This window comes from Oenanthe melanoleuca, chromosome 1 (assembly GCF_029582105.1).
Source record: "Oenanthe melanoleuca isolate GR-GAL-2019-014 chromosome 1, OMel1.0, whole genome shotgun sequence".
NCBI classification, from domain to species: Eukaryota; Metazoa; Chordata; class Aves; order Passeriformes; family Muscicapidae; genus Oenanthe; species Oenanthe melanoleuca.
In genome coordinates this window covers 25,685,012-25,699,102 of record NC_079333.1, presented here as the reverse complement: position 1 = coordinate 25,699,102, position 14,091 = coordinate 25,685,012, and the positions used below count along the sequence as shown (strand labels likewise).

Here is a 14,091-nt window from a genome sequence, read left to right as displayed (position 1 = left end):
TCCATGACTGTTCACTACAGATTAATTGATTTGCCCAGGTTTGCACAGTAAATTTCTGGCTGAGGTAGGGATTAAGCACACAGTTGTTTAGGTCTTGGCATTGGTACTATCCATTAATCTGCACAAATCTAGTTTTATTGATACTGCATTCCCTTGCGCTTTTTTGACTCCTCAGAGACATATTATGTCTCATCTTCCTCACAGTCTGTAATGCTATGCAATTCAAGTTCTGATATGGAATTTAGGTTAACAGGAAATTAGGTTAATTATCACAGGTCAATCGAGGCTAACACCTGAGTTGTAACTCTCAGTGCTTGCCATTTCTTCCTCAGAAATGCTTCTGCTTTCATATGTTTAGACTGTAAAGTGCTACAAAACCCTAAATACTCCAGAAAATCTCCAATGTCTTCCTGATGCAAGCTGATAATTTTGGCATTGACACCTCATTCCTCTTTCTGTAAAAAAATAAAATAATTTTATCTCACAGTTACATTTGGGAAATAAACTAATATCAGTGATGTGTTGTCATTTGGTGGTAAACATTGGGGAAAAGTATTCAACAAAATCATTCTCCCATGAGTGATTGTGTAAGATATGAATAATCACCTGATTCATCTCCTGTGGTCAACCATGGCTGCTGTTGTAGATTGACTGAATCAGGAATTCTGTACAAAATTTGGTGCATAATATTGTAAGACTTTTGACACATTTGGAAATGTGTCTTAGCTTAGAATTTTGATTCCTTTGATTTTGTTTGCATCTACTCTTTTCAGAACGCACACATGAAATATCTTGTAGTACAAAGATAAATACAGTCTGTTTAATTCCTAATATTGAATATAGGCTTGGAAGATGGAGCAGGACCGATTACGAGAGGAACAAAAAAAAGAAAAGGAAGAAAAACAAGAAAATGAAGCAAAATTGCAAAGTAAAAAGAAAGAACAGGATAGAGATTATAAAGAATGTAGAGAATCAAACAGGAAACCTTCTGAAGAGAAGTCTCAAAATGAGTTAGCAAAAGCCCCTGAACTTGAGGAGGATCACAGCATTTCAGAACCATGTTCTGAAGAAGTTTATAAGGTAAGGAGTTGTATTATTATACCACATTAGAAAAGTGCTAACTATATATAGAATCAAGATTACAGCAGAGCTATCATCTATTGTGAAATTTGAGTTCAAGGCAAATTAAGCCTAACTGGGTCTTGTTACCTCCATTGTTTCAGCAACAGATCCTTTTCTAAAAGTTTTAAAAAGCAGTTCTTGATGTTCAAGATTATCCTATGCCAGATTATTTTTTTTTTTTTTTTTTTTTTTTTTTTTTTTTTTAGTGGAATATGACATGAACACAAACATAAGTTGATCATGTTGAGGTTTTTGTGGGAGAGGATAGGAAAAGGGAACATAAGAACTTGTCCCATCTTCCACAGAAGGAACTACTAGACCTAGTTGAAATTTTGACTGTTCACACTGGAAATCACTGTTTCTTACATTTCCTCTTTCAAAATTCATGTTCTTGAAGTGCTCTAATCTGAAATACGTATTTCTCCTGTATTTCAGAAAGTAACTCCTTTGGCATATGCACACGGGAAATGTAGAGCTCAGCTCACCCTTGGAGGTTAATGTACATCAAATCTAAGCTGTAACCATGTTTCATGTCCCTAGCGATCCCAGGAACTCCTGTCTAAACAGTTCAATGGAGACAGCAGCTCCCCTTTTTCAGCCTATTGCAGTAACAGAGGGAACTCTGGTTTTGTTCAAACAGATTTTCAGCAGTTTACACCACTTTATATTTACTTTTCTATTGTAAGAGTCTGTCTTACATCCAAAACTTGCATGCATCACTTCAGTCTAAATTGCTGAAATACAGACTTCAAACTCAGAAGTAGATGACATTTTAGTCTGAACTTATTTGAATGCAGTCACATAATTTTTGCCATTTTGTGGCACTCTGGAAGGCATAGCAATCTAATTAGATTTACAGTATCTGAATTCCAAAACCTAGTGAGTAGAAAGCTGAATCTTTACCTGTCCTTTATATGATCCCATGGTATTATACTTTGTCTCTTTGTACTTGGTCAGAACTTTCCTTTCTCTCACACTGTATATTAATCCACCGGTCTACTTGCTACTCTTCCATTTCCATTATGGTTTTCACATGTAACGAGTTACTTCAGTGAACAACTGGGAAATTATTTGGATATGGCTATATCCAATATAACAAAGCATGCTAGATATTTGCTCAAGGTTTTATTATATTAGTTAAATAGCTAAGCAAAAGGTGTTGAGCAGTACAGTGTGATCCTGATGATGTCTCCTTCATGGAGAGATCTTTAATGGGTTCTACCTTTCTTATTTACAGATAATTTTAACTTGTTTTTTCTAGTTTCATGGCTACAATATGGGGGAGGATATCATTCAAGTATCAGGAACCAATCAATATCTTTTCCCATCCGATGGAGGACAGATTCAAGTAGAGAAGACAGAGTTTGTAAAAAGTGATTATTTATTTCTTTATGATTTGCTTTGACTCAGTGCTAACTGATGGAAATATTTCTTAATCCATAAATGCTTTTTCATGTCTCAGCAGTAAAAATTCAGTTAAAGAAATTCCATATTAGGCTCTATCACTACTAAACTTTACAGTTACCTGTAATAAGATAACAGTTGATAGATAAATGAAGTACCAGAAAACTAGAAATGCAAAAAAAACCAATTCATATATTTATTCATAATTCAAATATATTTATTTATTCAATGGCAACTGATGCATGATATTTTCAGATTGTTCAAATTATTTTTGCAGTCAAATGCAATTTATCTAAGTAACAGATTTTTCTGCAGACTCTCAGATTTAATTATCAGGGAGTTTTAAAATATTTAGTCTAAACTCAGATAATCTTAATTTTGTTGCCTTGTTTTTCTACTACATGATTCAGTCCAGTTATGAGCAATTTTACTTTTTTGAGTGCTTTAAAGTTGCAGGTGCACCGTTTACTTGGGTGCAAATAAGTTCTGAAGCCTGGTGGAAGCAGTAATAGTATTCCATTGCTTTACAGAAACTTTTATAAAGGTGAAAGTGATGAAAGACAGTCACAATTTCTTCATTCATGTCACAGACCCCAAGGAAAACTTCAAAGAAGCTGAAGAGCAAGAAATTAATGAAGAACAGCAAATTAGATCAGGTCAGTGGATTGATGTCACTGATATAAAGAATGAATAGTTTGACATATTTAATAACTGGATGCAAAACTTAACAACAGAAAATATATTGTAACTAATAGCAGAGAGTAAGAAAAGTTGGTGTTCCATAAAACAAAGTAAAAATCCAGTTGGCTGACTTAACCACTGTGTAGAGAGGTCTTAGCAAGATGTAGAAGCACAGTGCAGGTCAATATGTGTAAACCAGTCTCTTTTCCATTTCTTAAGAAAGTAGTTTTCTTCTTTAGTGGATGACTCATTGGGATCTTAAAGTGGCCCGACAAAGCCTAAGAAGATAAAAACTGAATCCTGTCCATTGTGACCAAAGTAAATATCTACCCTTGAAAGGGAAGATTTCCCCTTTTGATGTGGACCTCCTGTTGCAGGTCAGACGACCATAGCATTACTGCCTCCTCAAGACCTTTGCTTTGAAAACAGGTCTTTCTTCAATCCAACAATCTACTGTTGGTTGACATACTGTTAATACTCAGAAAACATTGAATACAATGAATATCTTTCTGAACCCAGGTGAAAGCATTTCCAAGAAGGAAGCCAGTTTGTAATAATTTGTGTGCCAAAAACCTTATGAAATTGCTGTTACCAAACTGAAGAGTATTGGAAAAGGATAACTTCAACATATTAGCTCTTTTCTTCTTCATCAATGTTCAAAAGCATCCTGCTCTTGCTTCTCCCCTTGGCTTACCAGCAATGTAATTGTACGTTGCTATAATACAAAATTTCTTTCCCTTTTACAGACAAGATTTTTCTTGTCTGCACTTCTGACGGCTGACCTGTATCATACTGGGGTCTGCTAGACAGTACTGGCAATCATCAGTGTGTATCAGAGACATGCATTCACTGGACACAAGTGCAAGACTTTCCTCCCATGTAAAAAGGAGCAGAAAGAAAAGCAGTAGGGAAGACAAGAATCAATCCACTCTGATACTTGACAGCAGCTGGGTGGTACAATGGTAAATGTGTCAAAATTCCAAAACAGCATCCTGCAGATGGTATGCAGCAATAAGCTGCAATGACAGACGAGATAGAAGCAGACAAGGTCTTAGAATGTGTCCCATGTTAAGTTTGGGAGATAGCTCAGCCTACGTTAACCTTCTTTTGTAGTCTTCTCTGCTTATCCTCACAATTTTAAAAAACTGTTTCCCATACAGGAAATCCCAAGTTTTTCTTATGAACAGAGCAGTTCTTTAAGGTAGTAGCAGCGGAAGTAGAGGCAAGATAGGACCCAGTGCTTGGGAGGTGTCTCTTGTCTAGTTCATTTTTCACCATGGCATACTCATCACATAACATCTTGATTTGCACCTCTATGTAAGTTTGACTCCTGATCCACTTTTACAAATCCTAGATTTGTCTTTGGATCTAATTTCTCAACTTTTTTTCCTTCTTTTACTTTCTCCTCAAAGTACACACATAGAATCATAGAATATCCTGAGTTGGAAGGGAACCTCAGGGATAATTGAAGTTCAGCTCCTGTCCCTGTGACAACATGTGAGGGACAGTGATTTTTATTAGTGCATAGGCCACATGCAGTAGAAATGGGCAGTTTAACATTCTTGTCAGCCAAGAAACAAGGATCCATAACTCCAGAACTATGTTCTTTTGCTACCTAAATTCCATAAGATTTTGCACTATTAAACCTGTTGTTGCTATTAAACCTGGTTTTACACACCTAGCTAATTAGAATGCTATTTCTGGGTAAGAAATCACATGTGTATTGCACAAAACTGACTATTATACAGGACCCTATGAATGGAATGTTGGTTTTTCCCTGCACTATTTAGTCTATTTAGGTTAGTCATCCTCACTGAGGTCCCAGTTTTCACACCAGCCATTGGTTTACGTCAGATAGTTCTGGTATGTGTTGCTATCATTAAAATCTTTTTTTATTTTTTTTTTTTAAGGAGAATTGAAAAATCAAAAGAAAGCTGTGAGCAAGTTTGGATCTTTTTCAGCCACCTTGGAAAATGGAATCCAGCTGTCCTTGAGCTACTATGGACCTACAGGGGAGGCAGCAGGTAAAGTAAGCAAACAGAAGTGGATATTTGAGAGCCATAGGGGGAATTTTTTTCCTGGTTTTTTTTTTTTTTTCCCCTTCATACACTCCTTAGCCCAATATTTTTTTGCATACAATTCTGCCTTTCTCAGCAACTGTTACTACATAGTAGGGAATTTTCAGCAAGGCTCAAAATGAGACTAAATTGTCAAGAATATTCTATGATTCAATTTTCAAAATGGAGGGAGGTCTCCAGGCTTTTCTGCTTACTGTGAAAACAGAGCAATGCAAGTATTGTTATTAAGTAGCCCAGCAAAATCAGCCAATTAATTTGAGCCAAAGAAAATGTGATTTGCTGAGGAGTCTTCTTGGTTTTCCAAGAAATAATATTTTTGTAAACTTATACAGGCGATTATGGAACTTTCATTTTACTTTAGGAGTTGGACTTTAGGTTACAGTTGTGCAGACATAATGAGGGATTTCTCTCAGACTTTCAAGCAATTGCTTCAGAAAACCACAGTGAAAACAGCACCTGCTTTTACTAAGAGCTTTTTGTTTCCATTACATTTGAAAGGCCACTGAAACTATCTTATGGGTAATAGTGAAACCCTTCTCTCATCAGAAAATAATTCCAGCATTTTTCAGCTCTTAAAATATGAAAACATTTAATTGAATGCATCTTTGTGTGGACTGTGGTAAGCCATTCAACTCTACACTCAGTTTTAATTTTTCAAATATATTTTGCAAATTAATTATTAAAAAAAGACGGCTTAGACTTGGACCAAAAAAGCATTCACAATAGTGGCCCGCCAAAACTTGGATTTTGGCGTAAAAGAGGGACATGTTTGATTAAACATCTACATGTCAGTTGTGAAGTTTAGGCTTTTTCACAGTCACCATAATCATCCTATTCTACATTAAAATAATCCTTGCCATGTTGATCTTTAGAGCACTGTTAACTGGCATTCCTTGATTGCTTCCAGTTTTTCCATGATCATTTGCTTATGCCAGATTCCCATGGGTCTTTGTATTGTAATTTCTCAGGATAATTCTAACCAGAAATACTCTCTTAGATGATTCTCATATGCCATCCATTCCTAATGCAGAATGGTATATCATGAAATCTGCAGTTTCTCTCCACTGATCAGTTAAATTGTTTGCAAATTACCCTTTTTTCCTGCAGTACTGAAATAGTTTTCTGGAACCCTTCTAATTCTCATTTTTCTCACTGTTTTTCAACTTTATCTATTTCATCCTCATTTTAGAGAAGCCATGGTTACAAAAGGCCTCAAGTTGTTTTTTAGCTTTATACAACTTTTCTTTATTTTGGGAGGAAATGTTAATATTTCTTCAAGTTTTGAATTATTCTTTGTTTTCTCTAGCATTATCAAAGGTTAACTTCCAATCACCTTACATTTATGTTAGAAATAATCTCCTTTTCTCTTTATGAATCTGGGTTTGCTTGAGCACCTGTGGGGCTTTTGATTCTGGATGCTGTAGAACATCTGCACTCTGCACCTCTGCACTTGCTCTTTATGTCTTGACAAAATTATGAGAGTACAATTCCATGTGAATGTGTGTATAAAAGGAGGGAAACCTTCCTTAACAGACAGTCCTCTGGAATTTTACATCTCTGTCAAGATTTCTGAAGGCACTTTATCTCAGTCTTGACAATCCACTCTTCTTCATTGTTACCCTCAGACACCATGTTCTTATTTTTGGAGGCAACCAAAATAAAGCCATAGGTGAAATTTCTATGAAAGTGAAGTGTCAGTTTGTTGAAATAATTACAAAATATGTAAGTTTGTATTTCTTTTATTTTCAAAAAATTGTTTTGAAAGGCAACATGACTACTTTCTGTTGACATGCCTACCAGTCTGTCCTAATGCTTGGCTTGAAGAATTGCAAGAGTTTTATCAAGTCTAGATCCTTAGAATCTTTCTGAAGAATTATTGTAAAATAAACCTGTGTGGTACAAAATTTCTAGAGTCAGTCTGTACTGGATCAGCCCATGTTAAAGCATAACACAGTGATCTTTTACTAGATTCTAGATTCTGGAGGTAAAAGAGAGTTTTAAAATTGCTTTGGTTTTTTGTTCTTTTTCCTTTTTTTTTTTTTTGGTGTGACAACCAAGGGGCAACCTGTGGGAAGCAATAGTTTCAAGATGTATTTTAGGCTAATAACTTGTCAATCTGTGGAAATATTTTCTAAAAACTCTTATATATTTTGTCCCTCTATCTGAAATAACAAACTCCCCCACTGAGGTTATTATTTCTAAGGTAAAATCTAGTGTGCAAATTTTTTTTAAAAAATAAAATGTGGCCATCTACATTTATGAAACTTAATTACATTGAAAATATTGCTTTTCCCTTCCTTAGATGATGAAACACGTCTTGTCTTAGCAAGAATTCTGAACATCCCTTCTGTTCATCTTCCGACCGTAATTCCGACAACAGTTGTTCCTACTACACCAGTTCCTGGGAAAAAAGATAAGTCTGACACAAAAAAATTGGGAAAAGCTTCTGGCAAAGGAAACCGTGGCAAATTAGCCACTTCATCACCTGATGACCTGGTACAGCAAGAAGAAGAAAAGGTCAGAGAAGAGACAATATCCAATTCAAAGAAACAAACAAACAATTCAAATGCATGAATTTCTGTGAGAGAAACATACGTTCTTTTCAGAGGGCTTTGAGCTGTGCCTTTACAAATTCCTAACAATTTTTGGTGCTCTTAAGGATATGTTTTACTCTTTTAGTTGTTCTCAGATGTATCTATTGGCAGCTGTTAATAAACTTAGTCTTTATGACTCTGTAATGTAAAGCAGCAAGTCTGCCATGGCCTGCATGCTTTTGTCAATTTTGGCTTTACAGTTACAGCTCTTACACTGCAGGTGATCAGGGGGCTGGAGCATCTCTCCTGCAAAACCAAACTGGAACAGTTGGAGTTGTTAAGCCTGGAGAAGAGAATGCTCCAGGAAGACCTTAGAGTGTGCCTTCCAGTACTTAAATGAGGCTACAAGAGAGCTGGAGGGTGACTTTTTACCAGAGCATGTAGTGACAGGACAAGGGGAAATGGCTTTAAACTGAAAGATTAAGATTAAATATTATGCAAAAATTCTTTACTGTTAAGGTGGTTGAGGCCCAGACAAGCTGTGGACGCCCCATTCTTAGCAGTGTTCAAGGCCAGGTTGGATGGGGCTTTGAGCACCCTGGTCTAATGGAAACTGTCCCTGTCCATGGAAGGGGTTTGAAAGACAATAATCTTTAAGGTCTCTTCCAACCTGAACCATTCTATGATTGTTAATATCTCAGTTACAAGAACTGGTAAATTTTTAGTTTATCTAAGTAGAATTTTTGGTGCTTCCTGAAACCCATATTCAAAAGTCTAACCAGCCAGCAAATTAATGAAGACAGTTTTTCAGAATCTTGCTCTGTAATTTGGTCTTTCCAGCTGATAACAAGCCAGGGACCAGCATTTTGCCTTTAACTGAAGTACTTCTATCACCATACAGATCTTTGGAAAGAATGAATGAATCTTTGGAAAGAACATTTTGAATTTCTGTTCTGAAGCAGTTTTTAGTACCTTGTTGTTGAAGTAACACTGTGGCTGTTGCAAAACAGATTCTGTGCATATCCACAAAAAAAGGGCTCCTTACCTAATTTCAGCATGGAAAGTGGTGTAGGAAGTTGCCAAACAGCACTCAGCATAATGTACAGCAATTGTGTGGCATAAATGACCCCTAAAGAAAAATATCTCTACAATTAAAAATCTGTCAGGATGACTTCTAAACCAAAAGGCTTTTAAGTCTCTGGTTTGGAATTGGTTTGGATAGAGAGTATCCATATTAGTGGATACAGCACCTGTCTCTGTGAGTCTGCAAGTATTTCGGAGAGCAGGATTAGAATCCAAATCGGGCTTGACAAATTCACATGGACATGGTTGGTAAAATAGGATGCAATTCAGTAAGAATAGGAGTTCTACAATTACATATCAGTATATACCTACAGAATGGATAACAATTCTGTCAGTGACAGTTCTATAGAGAGTTGTCATGGATCACAAGTTATCTGTAAGTCAACAATGCCATCTTCCTGTGAGAAGGGCAAAGACCACTGAGATGTGAATACAGAGGAGTATAGCCTGCTAAATATGTGAAGTTATTTTTCTTTTAGGGCTGGTAAAGTCTCAGTTGGAGTATTGTGTCCAGTTATGGATGCTGCACTGCAAGAAAAATATGGGCCACACTGAAAGTTTTAAGGAAAGAATGAAGAAAGATTACAGGTCTAGAAAACTTAAACCAGTGGGAAAGATTTGAAATAATTGGTTTGGGTTTGTTTGATCTTGAGTTGAGAGACAGAATAGCCTTCTGTAAAACCTAAAAAAAAACCCCATCATCTCTTGTATCTTGTATCTTGTGAGCTTGTGTCATCATCAGAAGTATTTAGAAGTAAACTTATTTTCTGCAGTAGTGATTCAAGTCAATCAGTGGAAAAATGGCAATAAGGTTAATCAAGGTAAAGCCCTGGATTAGGGCTGGAAACCTCCAGCTCTGGAAATTTTTAGAATATGTTACATTAGAAATTTTTGCTAATGGTTATACTTGATTTTTTTTTATACCATTAGACAGGAAGAAATAGATGACAACTGAGGGTTACTTCTGCCCTATTCTGTGACTTCTACCTCATGATGCTGTGACTACAATGCTAGCATATTGAGAGTAGCCTTAATTACCAGAAATATTATGTAAATTAACTGTACATATTTTACATATTTTATGCTGAAAAGCAGGTGGCTAAATATCTGCCATGTCCACCCTGTATTTCTATTCCTAAAAAGCAATAATATGGGATAATACCAGGACAAGTTCTCTCTGTTACCTCTGTCTGCAACCCAAAACATTTTTCATCTTATGACTATTGGCATAGTGTAGTTCATTGTTACATAGGTTTTTGAAGGGATGATTCTTCAAGGTGAATGAAAGAGGATAGCATAATCAAAGAAAATTATGAATTTTTCCATTTCTGAATCTATAAACTGTGAAAATGTTAAATATGAGTGGTAAACAGCACTTAAAAAAAAGTATTGTCAAAACAGAATGTGTACAGACTAAATCTGCACTCTAATTTTTTCTTTATTATTTTTAAAATGTGCAATAGAACTTAATTAATTCTTTCTTCTGTAGATGGAAATGGAAGAACCAGTTCCCCAAACACAAGAGATGTCAGATGCTCCTACTTTTCCGAGTTTGAATGTCTCCTGTCCCAATGGACTTGTATTAACTTTCCTTGGTGAAAGATTTCAAGGTTAGTTTTCTGAGACACTGAAAAGTAAGGAATTTAAAAGAAGCTAAGACTACAGAAGAAAATTATTTCTTTATTGATAGGTTTAGATGTAACTCTAATGTTTTTAACATGTCAGAGTGCTAAGTCTGTCATAATGTCTATTTAATAGTATTTGCAATATGAGTAATATGGTTTTGTTCAAACAAATATAAAATCTAGATTCACAAGTTGTTGAACATAAAAGATTGAGGACAAGGAAGTAGTAACCCTTAAAAGCCCCTGGATAATCATTTGAATATGCGTGTAGATTGGAATACTAAAGAAAAACAAGAAAACTCATTAAATAAATACATATACACAGAGGAATCTTGAGTGATAGCAGGCAGATGGTTTCTTACCTGTATCTACATTTTTTTTGAAAGTGCATGTATTTAAGTCCCCAAGACAAAATGTTAATAATTTGAAAGATTCTGGGAAGAATTACAAGAATGATTAAAGCATTCTGATACATCAGATGATGTATCTTTTAGTGTGCTCTTTAATTTAATTACCAAAGAAAAGGTCAAAGGAATGACTGGTGCCAGCCTGGAAGTACAAGGAAACAGAATTTTGGTGATGGCTTGTAAACACAGTATACAAAGGTATTACAATTTTCTGAGGCTTGAAACTGAAAACTAGGACTTTTTACTAGATTAAAGTGATACTCATTTGGTAAGAATGTTACACTGGTAAATGGTAAGAATTATTAACAAAATTAACCAAGGCTGTGATGGAGTCTCTGCTTCTAGATGTTTTACAATCAGGGTTTTGTGTTTCTTTTCTAAAAGATGCAATCAGTTTCAAACAGGAATTATTTCACAGAAGTCATTTGGTTTATGCCATCTAGTACATACAGATAAAACACTCACGATAAGCCTTTCTGCCCTTATCATTGGATTTCCTCTAGAAGACTAATGTGGTATATGGATACTTTTAGGCTTCTGTGCCTGACAAATATTCTGCAATAATTATTTTTTCCAGTGTTTTTGAAAATCAGTGTTAGGTTCATCTTTGCATGTTGTAAACTGTAGTAAATCTTGGGATTTTTAGTCATGCTATTAGGTTTTGAAGCAGACAAATGTGGATTGTGTTGTCATCTAGTTAGTTTTAAAAACAGCTGTTTACAGATGTCATTTAATGACTATGTACGACAAATCTGTACAGCCCAGTAAATGCAGTCTGATTAATCTGGTATGAAGTAAAGAATATGCTGAGTGTTCTCAAACATACATAGTTTGGCAAGAAGCATAAGTTGAAATGCTGAGTAGTTGTGGTGAACAGAGCAATTACAGACACTTACATGGAGTCTCTCAATAAAATTACCATAATTATACCCCTTTTATTACGCTCAAAACACTGTCATCATTAAATCTAAGAAACTTACTTGCTCAATGTGTTGGGACTGGAATATGAACAGACACATTTACTAGAAAAAGAGATGAAGAGAATTTTGTTTTTCAGCAGCCTGCCTTTAAAAGTGGTACCCCAAGTGTGTAACATAACCCATAGCACAGCTCTGGAAGGACTGTGAAAAAATAGGAGGAGAGTCATAATCTGCAATTTTTCACGGGTAGATGTAGATTGTGAAGGTGAAGACACCCCCTAAGCCATAACTAAAAAAGGGACTTTTCTCTCTTAAGTGAACTGAAATGATTATTTGGGTGGATAACTGACTGAAGCGTTTTCTGTGTGATGTTGTTAAGGAATGTGGAATGAAGGGGGGAAGGAATAATCTAGGAATCTTATTCTGAATTCTTTTTTGTGTCATTAATAAACTTCTTGTACCTTTTTAAGTTTTGAGCCTGCCTTGCCTCTACTCCCAAATCTTGTCTCTAAAAGAAATTAAATATATTAAAATTGGCAAAACCCAAGTTACACCATGACACTCAAGCAGACAGAATATAGTACTTGGGTTTCTATACAAATTGGTGAAACTCAATTGGGATTTTGTTTTCACCTTTATGGGCAGTTGGGAAATTCCTCTCACCTGATGTTAGTCTTGTGAAAAACACGGTTCACTGTTTTGGGAGAATTAAAAGGTTTAATAAAAAGACAATAGGAGACATACATAAAGCAAAGGATTAAAACGGCCGGGGGCTTGGCTTGCTGCCGAGAGCACACCGCTGCTTCGGGAACACCCCTTTAAATACCTTTTACAATCCATCCGTTTGTTACATATTCATAGACCTTCATGCAGTTAACTGTTTCTGGGAACTGTTTAGCATGGCCACTCCTTGGGTCCGCCTTTTTAGAGCATGCATGTTTCTTGGCTTGTGGTTTTATTTTTCTCCTTATCCCTTTTAATTTGGGTGGTGGTCCAGCCGGTGCGTGTTGATAATTGTCTTGTCAGCTGCAGGGGTCCCCATTACATGTTCACGGGCTGTTATCTTTGACTAAGCAGGTAGTTTAAGTATACTATCTCTAAAAAACTTATGTCTAAATTTTACTATTAACCAAGACTATATCCATATAGAAATGCTATTTTAACATTATACATATAGTATTTATCCCAATACTTGTGAAGAGCCAACAACATGTCATGCATTTATAACAGTCTTCCAAAAGTTTGGCATCCATAATAAACCCATCTTCAAATTTCCCTTGTTTTCATTTGGAAAGACAGCCACCTTCACAAGAGGATGCAGAGTTACTTAGTAGTTAGCTGTTTTGAACTTTGCTCTAAAATCAGTCTTTTACTCTGTGGATTATAGATTCAGCCAAGGAGGGTTAGTCTTACTCAGCTGAAGCTGCATATTATCTGTTAACACCATGACGCTGGGTGTGTAGCGCTGTTTGAATGTGTACTATGCAGTATTAAGTAATTCAAAGTTTGCTTTCAGATTTGAAAGGTGAAGCCACTGCCACAGAAGGAGAGAAAGAGATGGTAGAAGAAAGTGAGGTTATGCAAAGTGGAGAGGAGGAAGAGGTTATAAAAAGTGGAGAGGAGGTTACAGAAGGTGAAATAAAGCATGAAGAAACCAAAAGTGAACAGGCTGAGCAGCCTACTCTGAAAATTCTGGTTAGACAGAGTTATCCCCAAAAGGTAAAGAACTCTCATCTTAATTCACCTCCAGCGAGGCAAACAGAACAAGAAGTGTCAAGAGTCATCACTAGTCATGGAACTGTCATAAAATACCTAATGGATGGATCTACACAGGTATATTTAGTAGAATTCATTGCAAGCAGTACAATTTAGTGCAGTTCATTGTAATGGAAGGTGATTATACTTAAACTTGTTTTTGTCTGCTGAGATCAAGAAGTGTCCAATTTGTAGATGAAGTAGTTAACTAATACTGAATTATGCAGCCATGTCAAGACTAAAACACTCTTGGCTTTGTTCAGAGCCAGAACTTAGGGAGATTTAAGTGTGAAAATTTCAGGCACGAGAAGATTTTAGGCAACTTTGTGACTAGGAAATAGCTGAATATGGTTTGGAGAACTGCATTCCTGAAGTTAAGCTTCTGAAGTGTGGATTAGTTCAGCTTTGAGTATTTTTGGCAATATGAAAGCATTCATATGTTTTTTTCAGTTTAAACACTCATATGGGGTCCAGAAAAGATC

General features: G+C 35.9%; 1 protein-coding gene across 1 annotated transcript in view; it reads left to right on the top strand.

Annotated features, from left to right (window-relative positions):
- Positions 1-14,091, top strand: part of SPAG17 (sperm associated antigen 17) — an 88,674-nt gene that overhangs the window by 51,185 nt on the left and 23,398 nt on the right. The window contains 7 exon segments of the mRNA XM_056483180.1: positions 844-1,080; positions 2,384-2,495; positions 3,057-3,182; positions 5,118-5,231; positions 7,588-7,802; positions 10,392-10,512; positions 13,371-13,687. Coding sequence (XP_056339155.1) covers positions 844-1,080; positions 2,384-2,495; positions 3,057-3,182; positions 5,118-5,231; positions 7,588-7,802; positions 10,392-10,512; positions 13,371-13,687 — 1,242 coding nt within the window.